This window comes from Abramis brama, assembly GCF_963993115.1.
Source record: "Abramis brama genome assembly, chromosome: 21".
Classification (NCBI taxonomy): domain Eukaryota; kingdom Metazoa; phylum Chordata; class Actinopteri; order Cypriniformes; family Leuciscidae; genus Abramis; species Abramis brama.
Genome location: NC_139983.1, coordinates 2883668 through 2905461, shown reverse-complemented (window position 1 = coordinate 2905461; position 21794 = coordinate 2883668). Strand labels below are relative to the sequence as shown.

The following is a 21794-nucleotide window of genomic DNA, read 5'->3' as shown; positions in this document are numbered from 1 at the left end:
GTAGTTTGATGCAATTTGACTCCTTTTGATTATTGCTCGATTCCAGTGTGAGTGTGTGTGTGTGTTAGCAGTTACTCAACACACTGAAGTACAAGCATGCAGTCTGTGATCATTCAGGGTGTGATGTTTACAGGGTTTTCAACGGCTTATACACATTTTCAAAACATTGACCCCCTTTTAAAAAAAAAAACTTTACACACAAATCCAAGAATTGCACACACAAAATGCAAAATGCCTCACATCTCTGTATCTCATCACTGCATTCAAAATATCACAAACACATCTCAAAAGCAAACGTGTCTTCTGTTGCAAGCACCTTTGCCATAATATTATATTTTTGGATATATCACACACACACAGTTATTCAAAACCTAAAGCTCTTCTTTCGTGAGCTTCTATGTACATTTCTGTTCAAGATTGAAAGTAACTGGCAGAGAGATGTTGAAAAATTCACGGTAAACAAAAGCAAGATTGAAACCAAACTATATATATAATTTTTTTTTACTGTAGGCATTTGTGATTATGAATACAGTATTACACAGTCCAAAAAACCTATAACTCGACCTTTGACCTTTTATAGGCCTATTCTAAAGCCATGATTGGCTTGTGTTCAGTAAAGCAATGAGTGTTTGCACATGTGAGGAGTGTGTGTGAGGAGTGTGTGTGAGGCTCTGATGAATTACTGTGGCATTTTGATAGGTTGTGTTTGAAAAAGGAAATCAAGATTTGTGTGTGTTACATAGAGAATTGTGTGCAATCAATAAATTCCACTAGAAACAAACCTTGTTGTATTATTTTATTTTAATTTAATACTGTGAAGCTGCTTTGATACAATCTGTATTGTGAAAAGCGCTATACAAAAAAATATACTTAAATATATAAAATATATATACTTGTGGAAGAGTGAGTCGAAGGCCGAGAATTAGCGTATGGTTTTGCAGATTTGGTGTGTGTTTCTGGTGTTTGAGTGTCAGGTTTCAGAAATTCAGTGACAAGTATGGATTTTGTGTGTAAGCAGTTGAAAAAAAACTATAATACACTTTTGACCAGTACTAAATATCTGTATTTTAACCAGATTCTGAGCTTTGTAAAATTCCACTGAATGTGCTTTAAACACGTTTCACATTCATTCTGAATCTGTGGGAATCATCATCATCACCACAGACGCAGGGTTGTTCAGACTTTTCGATCTGGAATATGAAGTTATGATGGGAGATTATTGCGTTTGCTGAAGGGTCTGAAGGGCCTCCAGAAGTGCAGATGTGCAGTGTGTGAGTTTGTCCAGAAGTGCTGGTCTAAGCTGCTGTATTCCCCGGGGCATCTGCACACATCTGTCTGGTGTGTGTGTGTGTGTGTGTGCGGGCGTGGCCCATCTGCTGCCAGCGCCGCTCCCAATATGGCGATGTCCTGCATCAGCGCGTGTCTGACCCTCACGCTCAAGGTCATCTGTGATCAGAGCGAGCTGTCAATCACACTCACTGACCGAGAGAAAGCTGAGTTCAGCTCGTTCGCTCTGGTTAATCGTCTCAAGGGCCGTTTACACATCCTGGTAAAAGGCAAAGTTTTGCTGGCGACTGGTGAGGCTCGTGCTGTGCTGCAACAGTGGAGAACGTGCCTCAGCGTACGCCTGCACGAGTCATTCTCAAATACTACATTTGTTGTTTTCAGTCAAATATTACTATTTATTATAATATTAATAGTATTAAATAGTATATTTCACTCTCTTTTTCTTTTGGCTGCTCCTGTCAGTCGCCACAGTGAAATTATTTGCACATCCTGTACTTTTTCACTGTAAAAAAAGAAGAAAAAATGCATTTAAGAATATTACTAATAATAATAATATAATTATAAAATATTTCATTTCTTATTTTGTTTAATATTTTTTTATAAAATAATAAAACCAATAATAATGATAATAATACATTTCTTATTTTGTTTAGTATTTTTGTAAAATAATAAAATAATAATAATAATAATAATAATAATAATAATACATTTCTTATTTTGTTTAATATTTTAAATAATATATATTATATATATGATTTTGTTTAATATTTTTAAATAATAATAATAATAACTATTATTATTATTATTATTATTATAGTAGTCATATTGCTATTGTCAAACACACACACACACACACACACACACACACACACTCAAACTGTAATCTGGACCTTCGACCGGTTGGACCCCATTGAAGTCACTATATGGAGAAAAATCCTGGAATGTTTTCCTCAAAAACCTTCATTTCTTTTCCACTGAAGAAAGAAAGACATGAACATCTTGGATGACGTTGGGGAGAGTAAATTATCAGGAAATTTTAACTCTGAAGTGAACTAAACCTTTAAGAAGACGATCTATGACCTCTGGAAGCATCTCCTTTAGTTAACAGTAACAGCACTGATACGCACAGTCAGTTGTTGAGCTGCAGTAGCTTTTCACACTCTAAAAACACCTGGTTAAAAACAACCCAATTTGGGTTGTTCTCAAACCAAGGGCTGGGTATATATAGGACAGAACACATGTTGGGTTAACTTTACCCAGCAAATTGGATTGTTTATTTAACCCATTATATTGGGTTGATTCATTTTTACTATAGTACTAGCTTTTTTTTCAGGTTCAAAAGTCTTTCATAATCCATACAGAACAATAATGAATTTATAGATACAAAAAATGTACACAAACCTGTATTTTAACGAAGACAAGCACCAATTTGACGGAGCTGCACTGCTCTTTCCTGAAGAGGTCGCAAAAAAGCCTGTGATAAATAACTAAATCTCTGGGTTGTTACGTCTGACCCAGGATCTGAGTAACACAAACACTACCCAAACACTGGGTTGTTACTTCTGACCCAGGATCTGAATAACACAAACACTACCCAAACACTGGGTTGTTACGTCTGACCCAGGATCTGGGTAACACAAACACTACCCAAACACTGGGTTGTTACTTCTGACCCAGGATCTGGGTTACACAAAAACTACCCAAACACAGGGTTGTTACGTCTGACCCAGGATCTGAGTAACACAAACACTACCCAAACCCAAAAAATAACCCCAAAAAACTGACCCAAAAGGCTCAACCCAGGATTTTTGGTAGAAAATATAGCCCAAGATTTTTCAGAGTGTATAGCCCAAACAGGGCCGTCGCTGGTGGTGACGATTCTCACGGCCCCTGCGACTCCAACCGAGGCACCGGGGCCCCGCGCACCCTCGCTACTGCCCTGGGTCAGTTTTATTGTAATGATTATTTGATAAATGCTCCACATGTGTGTTGTGCGTGTAGCTGAGGCGGGCAGTGTCAGGACAGACTTCTGAACAGATGCTTCCATAGATCAACATCCCGAGGCTCGTCCAATCCAGAGCCAGAGGAGGGAGCGTTCCTGTCATCCTGACGGGAGAGAGGGAGGGATCGCTCCTCCTCACGTCTCTGAGCTTGTCATCTCACAAACCCACGCCTGTCGTGTTTTCAGGCCTTTGATTTCACCGGCACGTCTTGTTCATGACATTTGTGCGTTTGTTAATGTGTGGTATCTATACTGTAGGAGCTTATGATGAACGTGTGTCAAGCACTATTAAAATCCTGCATTTGGTCAAATTTTTACCTTTCTTAATTATTTTTTCTTTCCCTTGCTGCTTTACTGCAGTAACACTTATTTAGGACCAGATCTGCCAAAATAAATAAAAATACACTTTCTGATACGAATCAACCAGTATCGTACACAGATCACCCCTCAGTGTCATATAGAAATTAATCTGAAAATAGTCAGTAAAAAAAAAAAAAAAAAGAGTTCTGTTTATATGTTTGCTTGTAGGCCTTTTTTATGGATGTAATACATGCAGGCAAATTTCAATGCATAGATGTGTGTATATATATATATATACACAAAGATGATTCAATTGTTTCATTTATTTATTTATTTTAAAAACAAGGTCTAAATAGAATGAAAAAAATCATGTATGCATCAAATGTTTTTCAAAAATCTGTTAGGACAACATTTCTTGGTTCAGCATTAAAGAAATCTGTACAAATATTCCACACATTCACTACAAGAATAAATGACACTGAAGCATCAGAAACCACATGTTTGTTTGTTTGATTTATGTACATGTATTGGTGCATATTACAGATTCAGTTTGGTCTTCTGATTGCGATGGCGTGTGGTTTTGTGTGGCGATGTTGATGATGTCACGGCGTCATGTGGTTGCTGAGGGCCCACACGCCGCTAATGAGCGGTTGTTAGGAAGTGTTAATTAGCTCTGAAGGCTCTGCTAATCTCATTAACCGCAGTAGTGCTAGTCCACGTCCGATTTAACAGTTGTCACTATACCTTGACTGTGAGACGCATGGCCTTCTGGGTGGGAGACTGACAGGTCCGTGGAGAACAGCCCGTCTGGGAGCGCCGACTCCAGAACCTGGGAAATTACACCTCACTTAACACCGTTTGACACATGAGCGGCTAATTGAAATATTTCTTGATATGAGTCCTGATGTTATGGTAGCGACTGGATTATACCAGAACATCCAGACCGTTGCTGTACGAGTCTGGAATGCTTAAACATGAAGCTCGTTGTTAATTCGGAGTTAATTTGTTAATGTGCGAGTCAATCTAAAGCCTTTCTGGGCAATGCGAGAGATTCTTGTGCTTATCATTAAATCTGCATGTGATTCAGACAGATGTCATTAAACCAGCGTTATTATAGTGAACTAAAACTAATGTGAACTGCAATCAAATATTTCATCATTTCAACTTCATTTGATGTAGTAAAATAACTAAAACTGAAATAAAAATGAATAAAAAACTATTCTGAATACATTAAAAAAATTAGGAAAAACTAAAACAAAAACATGACTAAAAATTACAATGAAAACATAAAATATAGAAAGGAAAAATAACCCAAAATATTAATAAAAACTATAATTGTGATCTCAGTGATATTAAAATAACACTGATCCAGGAAGAAAGTTTAACCCTGTAAATATGCAATAAAAACAATCTGAAAAATCAAATTTTTATTCAGAGGCCCAAAGTGAGCAAAAATATGCAGTTTGGTTCAGTTTGTTGTTTTATCTGAAATGGCCAAGACCACATTAACAGATCAATCCACTCTATTTCTAAACGACTAATAAAATATGTTATTGTGGCACATTCAGAACAGAGACATTCAACCTTGTCAAAACTGTATGTTATTTGAAGGACTTTAGTGGAAATATTGAAACAAGTGTCAGTTACTGTGAGGTTTGTTTTATATTGATTCGAGTCCGTCGCACTAAAGAGTTGCAGCGCTTTTATGTATTCAGACGGTTCAGTCTCGTAAATTATCATTGAGGTAAGTGGCAAGGTGAACGCCTATCGCATTTATGCCTCTCATATCACAAAACCCTCCGCGCAGACGCCGTGAAGATGCTTATTGAAGGTTTTGCTGTCAAATATCAATATATCGACAGTCTAGCCTTTAGTTAACTCTTCAGATGAAGTGTGTCCTGAGCGGAGGCTGGGAAAGGTTAACCGATTTGACCTGCTTATGAGTTTTCACAGAGCTGGCATCTGTCTTTGATGTGCGTAGGACGGCGATGTCCAACAGCTCCTTTGGGAAACTGTGACCTCTTGGACAACAGGGTTTGATCTGTCCTGTTACAAACACAACACACATGCACATAACTGTGCTTTATCTGCCACGGGTCGAGAGGATGTCCACACCTATAACATATACAACTGTGCAACATCAAGCCAAAAATATTATTTAACATCACTGAGTCAAACTGACTTACATTTAAATCTTAGATATCTATAATGATGACCTTGTTTGTTACAAATAAAGGTTCTTTACTGGCATTGATGGTTTCATGAAGAACCTTTAACATCCATGGAACCTTTTCAAGATTCTTTATAGTGGGAAAAAGGTTCTTTAGATTATTAAAATGATAGAAAAAAAATGTCTCTTTTAAGAACTGTTCATTGAAAAGGCTCTTTGAGGAACCAAAAATGGTTCTTCTATGGCATCGCTGCCAACAAAATCTGATGATCTGAAATGATCCAAAGAGCATCTTCTGCTCAAAGAGTCACATGATCACTGCAAAAAGAAGACAGATGTTCTTCCTCAGTGTTTTTGTCTTGTTTTGTTTTTTTTTCAGTACAAACATTCTTAAATCAAGATACGTCTACTGGAGAAGCAAAATGACTTAATATATTACTCTTGCTTTCTGAAAAATTCTCAAAATTAAGTGCGTTTATGCTTAAAACAAGAACAAAATATCTGCCAATGGGGTGAGAAAAATAATCATAATTTCAAGGAAAAAAAAAATTCTGACCCCATTGACAGCAATTTGTTATTGTGTTAGGTATAAATTCATTTTGTTTTATGTTACTTTTTTCAACTTTACATTTTTCATAAAACAAGACAAGAATATTTTATGTAATTTTGCTTTAAATGTTTTCCAGTACAAAGATCTATACGTTCTTGAATCTAAATACAAGGAGAAAATATTTTTTAATGCAGTGACACTCATTTACTTGCATTAAATGAATCACAAATGCAGTCTGAAATATGTCTTATTCATTTTAAATTATGTTTCTACTCAAAATATTTTCAAATCTAAATGTATCAAACAAAAGTTTATGCTTAAAACAAGAACATATATTTTGATGGTCCCTTTAACACATTCTGTTGTCTAGAAGTAACATTGCACCTACATGTCTACTCATTAGAGTATTAGTAGAGTATTAGTAGAGTATTAGTAGACTGGTAGGGTTAGAGTTAGAATAAGATGACTTGTAGTTGCAAAGTTACTTATAGTCAGTAGAATGTCTGTTGGAGGAGCTTCACAATATAGAATTAGCAGATATTAAGCAGAGAGTTTACTAATACCCTAATGAGAGTTAGTTGACATGAAGTTGCAAAGTTACTTATAGTCAACAGAATGTTACAAAGGGACCATCAAATTAAAGTGTTACCGAAATATCTGCCAATGGGGTCAGAAAATAATCATAATTCAAAGGGAAAAGTTTTTTTTTCTGACCCCATTGACAGCAATTTTTTATTGTGTTAAGTATAAAAAAATAAAAAAATAAAAATTTAATTTAATTTTTTTCAAACAAGACTTAATATTTTATGTAATTTTGCATTAAATGTATTTAGATTCAAGAACGTATAGATCTTTGTACAATTTGTGTTCAATTCAGTGACACTCATTTACTTGCATTATAATCACCTACAAATGCAATCTGAAATATGTTTTATTCATTTTACATTGTTTCTACTCAAAATATTCCAAATATAAAAATATAATTTTTTCCAGGTTCAAAAGTGATTTTAAGTCTCAGATGACTAACGTTGTCTCAGATGTCGTTTGAGAGTGTGTCAGTGTCTGTTTTCTCATTGCATGTCTGTGAATCTCCATTGTCATCGAGAGTCTAATTGCCTCCAGACTATAAACCTTGACTGCGCTTTGCCTTTGGTGAGTGTTTACCGCGCATCGTTAATTCTCTCTCTCTCTCGGGCCGCTGTAGAAAGCGTTCCCTTTCCTTGATAAGTGGGCAGAAACACAACACCAGTGAAGAGGGCTGCACTTTTTAACGCACGCTTTCATCCCGTCCTCTTTTTTCTGCACCTGAAAGCTTTCTTCACATTGGAGTTTGAAGCACGCTGAATACTAATTTCTGTCTATTAAAAGTGGCCGCTATCATCGGCGTGCTCTCATTAGAATGCCGGGCTCATGGGACGCCTCTTAATTCCTTTATAGAGGAATTCAAGACCCTTTCACTTCAAAAAGTATAAATCATACTCCCAAATGATCGTTGAAGAGAGGGGATTCGTACCAGGAGTCTCTGATGTGTCCCACCGGTTCGTGGCAGGCGAGTCGAGTTCCCAAAGCCGCTGAAATCCAGCCTCCGGAGAGAAGAGGATCTGTTCCTGTGACCCGGGCCTCTCCAGCCACACAATAAAACACTCGCGCATGTGAAAATATGTGTACCCAGAAGAAAGATGTATTGCGCAGTGGTTGCCTTTCCTTTGCTCAGGAGACTTAAGGCCCTTGCACACTGAGTCCGAAAATTTCGTGTGCGTTTTTTCGTATTCTGTATTTTGTGGCTCTGAATTGTCAAAACAGCATTCAAAATGCTAGCGAAGGACGCGAAAAACGCCAAAACAAAAAAATGTATGACGGACGAAAGTTTCGGAGGCAGTGTGTAAACACGATTCCTTTAAGGTCCTTGCACACTGAGTCTGAAATTTTCGCTCGTTAAAAAATAAATACGACCTCACGTTGTGTCAATCACGTTTACACACTGCCTCCGAAACTTTCGTCCGTCATACATTTTTTTGGATCGGGTTACATTTTCTGCATTTTTGCAAGCATTTTGAGAGGAGTTTTGACAATTTAGAACCACTGTAAAAGCGAACGCCAAAATCCAGAATTGTTCAGGATCAATTGGTTCACGGAAATTGGTGGTCTTCTTTTTAATATCCAGTATCCAGGCTCCAGTATCGCTAGCAAAGCATCAAACTGAGCCACTGACATCCTGAAGTAAACTTTGAATCTCTCGGGATAATCCCACAGTGAACTCTCCTTCCTCTCTACGCAATCTCAGGATTGGAAGGACCCAATATTTCCTCTTTCTTCTTCTCTTAAGAAGAGAGAGGACAACACAATCATCCTCACTGCTTGAAGACTATTGAAGACACTGCTAAAATTCCTTAGGAGAAATAAAACTAGAGACAAGTGAGACAAGAAATATCTGAGAAAAAAATGAGTCAAAACTGAAAATGTGGTAGAAGAAACATAGAACATCTCTTTATTGTCTTGCTGAAATCTCTTTCAAGACTCCATTATTGTCATGTAACAAGTCAAGTCAAGTCACCTTTATTTATAAAGCGCTTTTTACAATACAGATTGTTTCAAAGCAGCTTTACAGTGATAACAGGAAAATAATGCAACAAAGTTTGTTTGTTGGATCCAGCTGACTACATTATGTGTTGTGGTCGTGTCTAGGCGCAGGTCCACATCTGATCTGGATACGGGCCGGATCCGGCTGACTACATCATGTGTTGTGGTCGTGTCTAGGCGCAGGTCCACATCTGATCTGGATACGGGCCGGACCCGGCTGACTACATCATGTGTTGTGGTCGTGTCTAGGCGCAGGTCCACATCTGATCTGGATACGGGCCGGATCCGGCTGACTACATCATGTGTTGTGGTCGTGTCTAGGCGCAGGTCCACATCTGATCTGGATACGGGCCGGATCCGGCTGACTACATCATGTGTTGTGGTCGTGTCTAGGCGCAGGTCCACATCTGATCTGGATACGGCCCATATCCGGTTGACTACATCATGTGTTGTGGTCGTGTCTAGGCGCAGGTCCACATCTGATCTGGATACGGGTCGGATCCGGCTGACTACATCATGTGTAGAGTACATGTCTAGGCGCAGGTCCACATCTGGTCTGGATACGGCCATGGTATTTGGCATATTTACAAAAAAACAATTAATTTGGTCTGTGAAAATTTTTCACAATCTTTGTACTTTTTCCAGTTAAATAAAGGTTCAAGAGAATTAAGAAATCACAGATCCTTGATTTGATTGCATTTTACAAAATGTCCCAACTTTTCTGGAAACAAGGTTGTATTTTGACCAGTTGAGAATTCGTGAAGAGCTTATGAAATGTGTAAAGAAGTCAAAACAGCGGCAGGAATCCCTCCGTCACACACACAAATGAAGATCTGCTGTGAGGAGACACAGTTCTGATGCCTGTACTGAACTGTGATGGGCAACATCGCGACTATGATGAGAAAAAACAGGTACACTTGAGCATTCTGCTCTTTTTAGGGTCGCATCTTGTGCCATCATGTCCCGTTTTTGGTTCGTTTAGATGTCTTTGGTCCCTGTTGCATTCATATTTCAGTCGAACCACACTAGAGTTCGTTTGGAAGTGGGATTCATCGTCATCTGCCATATTAAAATGCAGAAGTGTGCAGCACTTAAGGCCTCTATACGCTCAAGTTTTCCTAATCGACTTCTTATTTCTAAACTGGAGACATATCACAGTCCTGAAGCCCACCAGCTCCTGCTTTTCATTTTAATGGTGAGATCTTGATGTCAGCAGTTAGTATATTGGTGTGAGTGGCCTATTGATTATTGATTTGTGTTCATTGATTGAGGTCTCAGGGGAGCCTAATCCGTTTTGATGCATTTGAATACATCCATTCATCTTCAGATGTTCTTGCGCCTGCAGGCTAATGAAAATAGATGGTGATCTGAATGTGCAAGCCGCCTTTTTGATTTATTTTTTTAATTGATATATCTGCTTGGAAAGGGTCGGCTACCGAATGACAATTGACCGCGCTGTCAACATCTGTTTTTTCCGGCGTTAAAGAGCATCTTCTGATGGACTTAGAGGTTATTTGGATCTGCCATATATATATGTTTTATGTTGGGCTGTTTATAAATGGACAGTTATGAAGATTATTGAATATTGATGGTTTACATGGAAGCAGGAAGTCTTTATATTGCTCTCTTGATTTTCAGAATATGTATAATGCAGGCATATTCTCTCATGAATGGATTTGTTGGTACTAAGTCCCGAACTTATATTGTACCTTGATACAAAACAGTTGTAATTTATTATTATTCACTTAACTGTAATGCATTCTTTAGATTCTTCTGTATCACGGTAAACAAATTATTGTAATAATATATTTATTTAAATAAGCATAGCATAATAAATGCCACTATGATGTAAAATTACTTTTATAATGTAAAACAATATATTGTTTGCATTATGCTTATTCAAAAAATAGAAAATGGTCTTTACAGGTTGTCAGAGGTATATTGATGCCAGATAATATATCTATATTATCGCACAGTTCTTCATATAAAGCATGTCCAGCTTTATCCACAAACATATATAGTCTACTCGGGTAGGGCTGTGCTGCCTTATGGCAGTCTGTAATTTAATAAATTAGTTAAATGGGTTAAAATGTTTAAAAAGCATTTCTAAAAGTTTCTTGTAGTATTTCATGTTTATTTGTAAGTTTTATTTAAAAATATTAGCGGACAATTTAATTTCCGCTTCTGCCGCGCTAACTTCCGGTTTCGGTTTCATGGTAAACAGAGCAGGCGGAATCCAGCATTACACGGTCAGCGATCTGTCGCCATTCTCTCTAAAGCTCTGACAAGGCAATGCCGTAAGTTTATATATGTGTTTATAAGGATCTTAAGTAATGTATTTTTGTATTGTCTGATTGGGAAATGCACTTTAAAGCGCCGATGTATGACTTTAGTTTCGTCTGTATAGAGCTCAGTTTTTCTAAGAGCATGTTGTGTATGCTTTCAGTTTTCACCATCTGGAGAAGAAATTAAAATGCAAAAACGTCCCTTGTGGTCCTGGTCTTCTTCAGTGGTTTATCTACGTGTTCATTTGGCAACATAATAGTGAAAAGGCAGCATTAAGAGCTTCATCGTGGTCAAAATGGCAGCTAGCAACAGATCTGCTACAAATGCTTCAAGTCTTTCATCCTCATCTGCAAGCAGTGCCGCTCGTGCTCGAGCCAAAGCAGAAGCCGCTAGGGTAAGAGCCTCATATGCAAGCAAGGAAGCACAGTTAAAAGTGGAAAAGGTGAAAATCGACACAGAGCTACAGGTGCTAGAATTACAAAGAGAAGCAGATGCCGCAGTAGCTGAGGCAGAGGTGCTAGAAGAAGCAGAGGCAATACGAGATGGGCATGAGAGCCGAAGATCAGAATCAGATAGAGTTAAAAAAGAAAGAACATGTGAATATGTGAAATCTCAAATGAATGTGAATAAACATAATGACCCCGCTCCAGTCACCTGCAACCGAAGTGTTGAAATAGAGGGCACATTCATCACATGGAATCCTTCTGAAAACGACGTTTCAGACGCAGAGACTTCACCTGTTAACACTCGGCCCAAGCGCCACAACCAACACACATCCGTGACTATCCAAACCAAACCCTCCTCTCCTAAAGGTGAGACTAAACCAAAAAGTAAACAAACAAAGAACGCACTCAACCCATTCTCCAGCCCTTTCGTGCCTCTTTACAACTCACCTGGTAGCACGTCACACCAAGCAGAGCCACTTGCACAATATATGGCACGCCGTGACCTCATCACTTCAGGTCTATACCAATATGATGACAAACCAGAGAACTTTAGAGCGTGGCTCTCCTCATTTACCGGGGCTACAGCAGACGTTCACCTCACGCCAACACAAGAGCTCGATTTGATGACAAAATGGTTAGGAAAGGAGTCAAGCAGTCAAATTAAACGCATTCGCTCTGTGTATGTCAATAACCCTGCAGTAGCTTTACAGAAAGCATGGGACAGACTCCAAGAGTGTTATGCGGCTCCTGAAATCATCGAAAAATCGCTCTTCCAGAGATTGGACAGTTTTCCTAAAATTACAGCAAAGGATAATGTGAAACTGAGGGAACTTGGGGATCTGTTACAGGAGATTCAAGGAGCAAAAGAGGATGGGTATCTGCCCGGTCTTCTTTATCTTGACACGTCACGCGGAATCAGGCCAATTGTGGATAAACTCCCATATGGAATTCAGGAGAAGTGGATGTCACTAGGTTCACAATATAAGGAGGATCATCATGACTGCTTTCCACCTTTCAGTTACTTTTGCAAGTTCATATGCAAAGAAGCTAAGAGACGTAACGATCCAAGCTTTAACCAACAGAACAGCCAAACACAATTAAAATTAGAAAGACCCAACCTGAGAAACTTTAGCTCCGCCAAACCCATCTCCGTAAATAAAACTAATATTACACCCCCCAACAAGGACTTTAAAAGCAACTGCCCGCTGCACAATAAGCCCCACCCACTCAATAAATGCAGGACATTCAGGTACAAACTGCTCGATGAAAGAAAGGCCTTCCTCAAAGAGAAAGGAATCTGTTTCAAGTGCTGTGCCTCGGACACTCATCTCGCTAAGGACTGCAAATCCACAGTAAAGTGCTCCGAATGTGAAAGTACGAGCCACGAAACAGTAATGCATCCTGGCCCTCCACCACAAACCTTCAAGGCTCCTGCTCCCGCACAAGAGGATGGCGGGGAGGGAAAAGATATCTCAGATAGCATCGCAGTAACCACAACATGCACCAAAGTGTGCGGTCCAGGTCAGTGGGGTCGTTCTTGTTCAAAAATATGTCTCACAAAGGTGTATCCAGAGGGTCACAAGGACAGTGCGGTTAAGGCTTACGTCATACTTGATGATCAGAGCAATCGTTCCTTAGCCAGGCCAGAGTTCTTTGATCTGTTCAAGATCAAAGATAAGCTAGTCAGTTATGATCTAAGAACATGTTCAGGCCTCGTTGAAACATGGGGGAAAAGGGCTGAAGGCTTTCACATTGAGTCTTTAGATGGGTCTGTGGTAATCCCACTCCCTCCTCTCATTGAATGTCAGGACATTCCTAATGAAAGAAGCGAGATCCCTACACCAAACGCTGCACGGCACCAGCCACACCTTCGGTCCATAGCAAAGTACATTCCAGAGCTAGACCATAAGGCAGAAATACTTCTACTGCTTGGGCGAGATGTTCTACGTGCACACAAAGTAAGGGAACAAGTTAATGGCCCTCATCATGCGCCCTTCGCCCAGCGCCTAGATTTAGGGTGGGTCGTAGTTGGGGAGGTGTGTGTAGGTAAGGTCCACAAGCCCACAGTCAACTCATTCAAGACAATTATTCTTGAAAATGGCCGCCCCACAGTTTTTGGACAGTGTGATAACTTCCGTCAGCTCAGGGAAACGCCATGCATTAACAGGCACTCTAAGGCTCCAGAGCAAAGTCTGGGACAGTCAGTTTTCAACCGCAGCAAAAACGACAATGAGCCAGCTCCCTCCATAGATGACACACTCTTTTTAGAGATCATGGGCGAAAGCATGTACAGAGACGATGACAATAGCTGGGTCGCCCCACTTCCTTTCAAAGAGCCTCGCCGGAAAATGCCTAACAATAGAGAGCTAGCAGTCAGACGTTTTTTGTCTCTCAAACGGAGCATGCAAAAGAAACCCCACATGCAGCAGCAATACGTGGAGTTTATGGGAGGGATTTTCTCCAACGGTCACGCTGAGATAGCGCCCGCTCTTAAGCAAGGAGAAGAATGCTGGTATCTCCCCACGTTTGGGGTCTACCACCCTCAAAAACCCAACAAGATCAGGGTAGTTTTTGATTCCAGTGCCCAAGAGGACGGTGTCTCACTCAATAGTGTACTCCTCACTGGCCCCGACTTAAACAATAGTCTCATTGGAGTACTCCTCCGCTTCCGTAAAGAAAGCATTGCTGTCATGGCCGACATACAGCAAATGTTTCACTGTTTCATGGTGCGTGAGGATCACCGGAACTATCTTCGCTTTCTGTGGCACATGGACAATGATGTTGAAAAGGAGGTCATTGACTATAGGATGAAGGTCCATGTGTTTGGGAACTCTCCATCTCCCGCTGTGGCTGTTTACGGATTGCGCAAGGCCATTGAAGCTGGAGCGAAAGACTATGGAGCTGACACAGTCAAGTTTGTGGAGAGACACTTCTACGTCGATGATGGACTGATTTCTGTGCCTTCTGCAGCCGAAGCTATCGACTTGCTCCAAAGAACGCAAGCTTCACTTGCTGAGTCCAATCTGCGCCTGCATAAGTTTGCTTCTAACTCACCATCAGTCATGCAAGCCTTCTCTCCTGAAGATTGCGCAGCAGTCTTGAAAGATCTGGATCTGAGTGGTGAGGAAACACAATCACAGCGCAGTCTAGGCCTAATTTGGGAAACCATGACAGACACATTCACGTTTTTAGTGGCCACAACAAACAAGCCATTTACTCGTCGAGGTGTCTTGTCATCTGTTAATAGTGTCTTCGATCCACTAGGCTTATTAGCACCAGTCACCATTCAAGGAAGAGCTTTACTCAGAGAACTCACCTCAGAAAACTCTGATTGGGACACACCACTTCCAGAAGATAAGCAGAGCAAATGGGAAGCTTGGAGGGATTCGCTGCAGGACTTAAGGGAACTCCATGTCCCGAGAACGTACACATCTACCTCTCTCAGTCAGGCAAAGCGCAAAGAACTCTATGTCTTTTCAGACGCATCGACAAAAGCAATAGGTGCAGTAGTCTACTTGAGAGCTCTGTATACAAATGACAAAGTTGAAGTAGGGTTTGTCATGGGTAAATCAAAACTAACTCCTCAGTCAGAGCCCACAATACCAAGACTGGAACTGTGCGCCGCTGTCTTGGCTGTAGAGATAGCTGATCTTGTCAAGAATGAGTTGGACATAGAGTTTGATGCAGTTCACTTTCACACAGACAGCAAGGTGGTCTTGGGCTACATCTGCAACGAATCTAAAAGATTCTACACATATGTTCACAACAGAGTGCAGCGTATTCGCCAGTCTTCAAAGCCGGAGCAGTGGCACTATGTGCGCACAGAGGAGAACCCAGCGGATCACGCATCACGCTCGCTCACAGCATCTCAACTAGCAAAAACAACTTGGTTCACGGGACCCTCTTTCATCCGTCGTTCACCCCCAGAAGCAAAAAATGAAAACGACCAGTTTGAGTTAGTTGAGCCTGACAAAGACTGTGAAATCAGGCCACAAGTGAGCACTTGTGCTACTCACCTTCAAGTAGTCTCCTGTAAGCGCTTTGAGCGCTTTTCCACCTTCAAGTCTTTGGTCCGTGCAGTCGCCTTCCTCATTCACATGGCAAAATCTTTCAATGGCTCCAATTCAAACCATGGATGTAAAGGGTGGCACATATGTCAGCTTCCTCGTACACCAGATGAAATGGATCAAGCAAAACGTGTCATCCTCCAACAAGTGCAACAGGCCACCTTCGCAAAGGAGCTGTCTGCCCTCAACGTTGGCAAATCCATCGCCAAGCAAAGCCCTTTGGAAAAGCTCAGCCCAGTCCTGGACAACGGCATCATTTCAGTTGGAGGTCGACTCAAACACTCAGAGCTCGAGAACTCTGAAAAATACCCGATAATTCTCCCAAAAGACAGTCATGTCTCTATCCTGCTCACTCGCCACTACCATGAACAGGTCAAGCACCAGGGTCGTCACCTTACAGAAGGTGCGATAAGGGCTGGAGGTCTGTGGATAATCGGTGGAAAGAGACTAGTTAATTCAGTAATCCACAAGTGTGTTATCTGTCGCAAACTGCGGGGAAAGCAGGAAGAGCAACTCATGGCAGATCTTCCCCCGGAACGGTTGAAAACATGTCCGTCCTTTAGCTACGTAGGCCTTGATGTTTTCGGGCCTTGGTCAGTAACCACCAGACGTACCAGAGGTGGACATGCACAAAGTAAGCGTTGGGCTATCCTGTTTACCTGCATGAGCTCTAGAGCCGTGCACATTGAGGTGATTGAGTCCTTAGACACCAGCAGTTGTGTAAATGCCCTGAGACGTTTCTTTGCCCTGAGAGGCCCTGCCAAAAAACTTATATCGGATCGTGGCACTAATTTCATTGGGGCTTCCAAGGAGTTAGGAATGGACAAGGCTCTGCAACTGTACCTGAATGATCAAGGTTGCAGTTGGGAATTCAACCCGCCTCATGCGTCCCACATGGGAGGCGCCTGGGAGCGCATGATCGGCATTGCACGAAGAATACTGGATTCAATACTGCTTCAAAGTAAGGTGCAACTCACTCACGACGTATTGTGCACACTTATGGCTGAAGTGTCTGCCATCATAAACGCCAGGCCACTCCTTCCAGTTTCGTCCGATCCAGACAATCCTTTCATTCTCTCTCCCTCTATGCTGCTAACCCAGAAATCGTGCCTTATACCTCCTGCTGGAGATTTCTTGGACAAGGACCTTTACACCAAACAATGGAGACAAGTTCAGGTTCTTGCTAACCAGTTCTGGACACGCTGGAGGCGAGAGTATCTGCCTTTATTGCAGCAGAGACAGAAATGGACTGTACCTTGTCGAAACCTACAAGTTGGTGACCTTGTTTTGCTCAAGGACAAGCAGGTTCCACGGAACAGCTGGCTCATGAGTAGAGTCACGGCAACTTTCCCTGGGAAGGACAATCGAGTAAGGAAGGTTGAGGTCACAGTAAATGACCAAAGCACTAGAAAGACTTTTTTGCGACCAGTTACTGAAGTCATTCTTCTTTTGCCAAAGGACTGATTCCCTCTAAGTTTTTGTTGTTGATAGTGACCTCCCTGAGGTCAGGCGGGGAATGTGCTGCCTTATGGCAGTCTGTAATTTAATAAATTAGTTAAATGGGTTAAAATGTTTAAAAAGCATTTCTAAAAGTTTCTTGTAGTATTTCATGTTTATTTGTAAGTTTTATTTAAAAATATTAGCGGACAATTTAATTTCCGCTTCTGCCGCGCTAACTTCCGGTTTCGGTTTCATGGTAAACAGAGCAGGCGGAATCCAGCATTACACGGTCAGCGATCTGTCGCCATTCTCTCTAAAGCTCTGACAAGGCAATGCCGTAAGTTTATATATGTGTTTATAAGGATCTTAAGTAATGTATTTTTGTATTGTCTGATTGGGAAATGCACTTTAAAGCGCCGATGTATGACTTTAGTTTCGTCTGTATAGAGCTCAGTTTTTCTAAGAGCATGTTGTGTATGCTTTCAGTTTTCACCATCTGGAGAAGAAATTAAAATGCAAAAACGTCCCTTGTGGTCCTGGTCTTCTTCAGTGGTTTATCTACGTGTTCATTTGGCAACATAATAAGGGCAATAGTTATATTTTCGAAAAATCTAAACTATATTATTGCCCTTCAGACATGAAGATATTAAGACATTACGATAACACTTCAGTTAGTGTCCAATTCTCACTATTAACTTGCATATTACTAGGATATTGGCTGTTTATTAGTTCTTATAAAGCACATATTAATGCCTTATTCTGCATGATCATATTCTACATCCCTTAATCACCCAATACCTAAACTTAACAACTACCTTACTAACTATTAATAAGCAGTAATTAGGAGTTTATTGAGGCAAAAGTCATAGTTAATAATTAGTTAATAGTGAGAACATTAACATTGGGATTTTTTAAACCTGCTTTGAAACAATGTGTATTGTGAAAAGCACCACATCAATAATTTTGACTTGACAATTAATGAATAACTGAATTAATCTGTATTCTTGATGGGTTTATCTTGAGAAATCTCATCCGCAGACTTCACTGATGATTAGAGTTTATGCTCAGAATAAAGACTGTCATGTTATGTTGGTGTTTTGGTTTTCATGGACTTTAATTTGTTTAACTTTATTTCCTGTGTTTCCTTCCATTGTCCGTTGTTCTAGTTTGTGTTCATTTGTTGTCATGTTGATTTATTATTTCATTTATTAGTTCACACCCGTTTCGTTTTTAGTCCATTAACTTCAAAAACATTAACTGTGTGTGTGAGTGTATATAGCCTTCTGTTTTCTCTTGTTGCATAGTATTTTTTAACACACAAAAAATACCTTGCCTTTAGGATTTTGATTATAACTAAAATTAGGGATCCATTGCCAGAAAAGACTTCAGCAAGCCAGGGTTATTATGTAAGTTTATACGGCGGTTACCGCACCTCAAAACAATGTTCAGATGATGTATTTCAAGACGTTTGTCAGGTTTTGTCCTTAAAACGCTCTTGTGTGTGGGACTTATTTCTTACACATCTCATCAAGTCTCCATTGCTAATTCCAATACGTCATTTTAGAGCTCGTAACAGAGACTAGAGCCACAGACTAATGCAGTTATTAACGCACTTATTAGAGAGAGAGAGAGAGAGAGAGAGAGAGAGAGAAAGATAGAGAGAGAAAGAGAGAGAGAGAGAGAGAGAGAGAGAGAGAGAGAGAGAGAGAGAGAGAGAGAGAGAGAGAGAGATTTAGGGGCCTGGCAGTAGAATACAGCGTTTTCAGTCGTTTTCGCAGATCAGTGTGAATGGGCATAGGTTTGACAATGGTGTCGTCTGTGCTCGGTAAACTCAAAGAAAAAACTTCTCCGTTTTAAGCATTATGTTTTTGTGTAAACGTATCCTAAGTGTGTGTGAATTACCTGAGTCTGTGTGTCTCTCAACAGTGTTCGGCAGCAGCGTCTCTTCTAATAGCAAGACTGTAAGTTGACCTGTTTCAAGAACAGCACCGTTATTATCTCGCTAGTGAGAAAAGTCATGTAGCTTTTAAGTTGCTAAAAAAGTGCTGACAATAAGTTTCTGTGCGAGTGTGTGTCTGTACTGAATGTGTGTTTGAGTGGGAGAAAGAGACATAATAAAATCGGTACATTAGAAAACATAGTTTTGTGGCAAAAAACATGGAAATAATTTGTCATTTTATCCTATTGTTTAATATATTTATTTGCTAGGTCAGTGTCGCTGTGGGTTTTGGTTGTTCTGCTTTTGTAATCTGTGAGGACCTTTGAAATAACTGAGATCATTTGGTGAAGTGATATGGAGCTGTAATGCGGTCAAAACCTGCTGGGACTACTTTATCCATGCGTTTCCCTGAAAATAATCGTCAACCAATCAGATTCAAGCAATCAACAGCCCTGTAGTATAAATTTTACTAAAACTAAAACCATAAAAAATTTTAAATATATTAAAAATAAAATTTTAGTTTTAGTTTTAGTATTTTAATTTAATACAGTCTAGTCAAATAACTAAAACTGAAAAAGAAATCAATTCAAACTATATAGATATATTAAAATCACAACAAATAATTACTAAAACTAACAAAAATTAAAATTAAAACAGAAAATATAACAGTAAACGGTAAACTATTTTTTTATAAACACTCTACAATAGCATCTCAGTGATCTTGAAACAACACTGCAGAGAGAGAGAGAGAGAGAGAGAGAGAGAGAGAGACAGACAGAGAGAGAGAGACAGAGAGAGAGAGAGAAAGAGAGAGAGAGAGACAGAGAGAGAGAGAGAGAGAGAGAGAGAGAGAGAGAGAGAGATCTTCTCCAGACCCCGCGCATCAGCCACAAACGCATGTGGGTTTTACTTTTAATACTGTTCTGGATAGAGGAGAGTGAAATAATGTGGCGTTTAAGCATCCATTGATTTTGGAATTAAAAAGTTAGTTTGCGAAGATTTACTGTGGGGGTTGAGCGGCGGAGCTCTTTATCAGGGCAGCAAATGGGCGGTTATACGCTGTCCGACAGAGCCGCGATTGAGAGATCGATAGCTGCGTGATTTAGTAACTGGGCTACAGCTAATCAATAAGTATAAAAGTAAATGAAATATGCATTACGGGGATTTTATTAGAGGGGGTTAGCAGAGGGAGAATAACCGTCGAGCCATTTATTTTATACCTATTGATTGTACAACATAGAGACTCGCCGTAGCTCAAGCGAACCCCTTCTCAAATTCAGTGCAAGTGTCTTGTGATTTATTGCTTTTGAGGTCAGGCGGTGCGCAGACAGCTAAAGACGGCTCTGACGGGGTCCTAGTTTAGCACGAGTGAGGGTTTATACGGCCACTAGTGTTGACCTGGACTCGGTTAAACATCAGGCATATCTGACACTATCACTGTGGGAAAACCCACTGGACACTGGCTTTGAACTTCCGATGTAAATGTTACACACACACACACACAGTTCAAACGCTCGCAATAGCTTTTATGATTAATTCGCTGTGTTATTATTCAAGCCGCAACAGACAGTCATTCAACCATAAATGGATATTCTGTCATCATTACGCCTATATGCTGTTACTTACACTAAAAGGAGACATTTTGTGATAATTTTCCACACAAAAACAGATTATAATATCCAGTTCACCATTATTTAGTCAGCGCTCCAAACCCGCATGACTTTCTTCTTCAAAAGGACAAACTGAGCCGAATGATTTCTCACAGAGAGAATGCAGATGGATGCTGTCAAGCCCCAAAAAACACAAAGATCATGTGAAATATCATTTGACCAGAGCATAGCCTTCTGAAGTCTACTTTATGATTTCTCTGAGGAATAGACCTAGATTTAATTTACTATTTGCTGCCAATCTCATTCACAACTGAGAGTTTTTTGTCCATTGCTTGTGTAGTCACAACATTTCTCTATCCCACACAAAGCTACTGTCTGATTTCAGTTGTTCTGACAACAATTATGACATTTTTATTATAGTTTTGTGGAGCTCGACAGCACACATCCTCCTTCATGGGCATCATAAGGAAAAGAGCAGCTTGAACATTCGGATCAATTTCTCCTTTTGTGTTCCACAGACGAGAGAAAGTGGGTCTTGTGCATTTTCACCATTTCATTTCCTATGACAACAAAGAAAAGAGGGCTTTTTTTTATTTTTGCTCGATTTTTCCTTTTTTGTTTGTGGTTTACAAATCAGTTTATGGCTTCAATATTTCATTGGCTCATGTGGGCGGCACTGAAACGCCCCTTTCATCTGATTGGTCAAACTGTTGTCTTCTGTACGGTATTAATTCACTACCACTGTCTTCACACTGTAATAAAATATTGTCGGGAACCACCACTTAAAGGGATAATTCTCCCAAAAATGAAAATTACATCATTTACTTCCGATTTCATAAAAATAAAAAAAAATAGTTTTAAACCACAAACAAAAAAGGAGAGATTGAGCCAGAACTCATTTCCGTTTGGCAAGAAAGAAAAAAAAAGATTAATGATGTGTGTTTGTATTTTTCCTGGAATTTGTTTCATGGAAATACATTTGTCTATTGTTAGTCTATGGAATTATTCTTGTGCCAATAATAATGAACGTAGCTTTTCAAGAAACTAATGAAAATATAAATTGAAACTAAATAAATTATCTCTGAAACTGAAAAAGTATAAATCACAGGCATTTTTT

The 21794-nt window shown here is 39.9% G+C and overlaps 1 protein-coding gene across 2 annotated transcripts; it reads left to right on the top strand.

Moving 5' to 3' along the window:
* Positions 1–10963: 10963 nt before the first annotated feature.
* On the top strand, positions 10964–17704 carry LOC311072144 (uncharacterized protein). 2 transcript variants are annotated; one of them, XR_014603977.1, is made up of 2 exons: positions 10964–17465; positions 17615–17704. XR_014603977.1 is itself a non-coding variant. In XM_084096919.1 (2 exons), exon 2 carries the CDS (start codon positions 11471–11473, stop codon positions 17150–17152), a length of 5682 nt encoding a protein of 1893 aa, XP_083953045.1. In that variant the 5' UTR covers positions 10964–11186; positions 11336–11470; the 3' UTR covers positions 17153–17695. The 2 variants fall into 2 exon arrangements, 1 of the variants encoding a protein (XP_083953045.1); XM_084096919.1 differs by having other exon boundaries at positions 10964–11186; positions 11336–17695.
* The last annotated feature ends 4090 nt before the right edge of the window (positions 17705–21794 follow it).

Excerpts from the sequence above, each read along its gene's own strand:
- LOC311072144 (XM_084096919.1), top strand. The coding sequence starts at position 11,471 with ATGGCAGCTAGCAACAGATCTGCTACAAATGCTTCAAGTCTTTCATCC.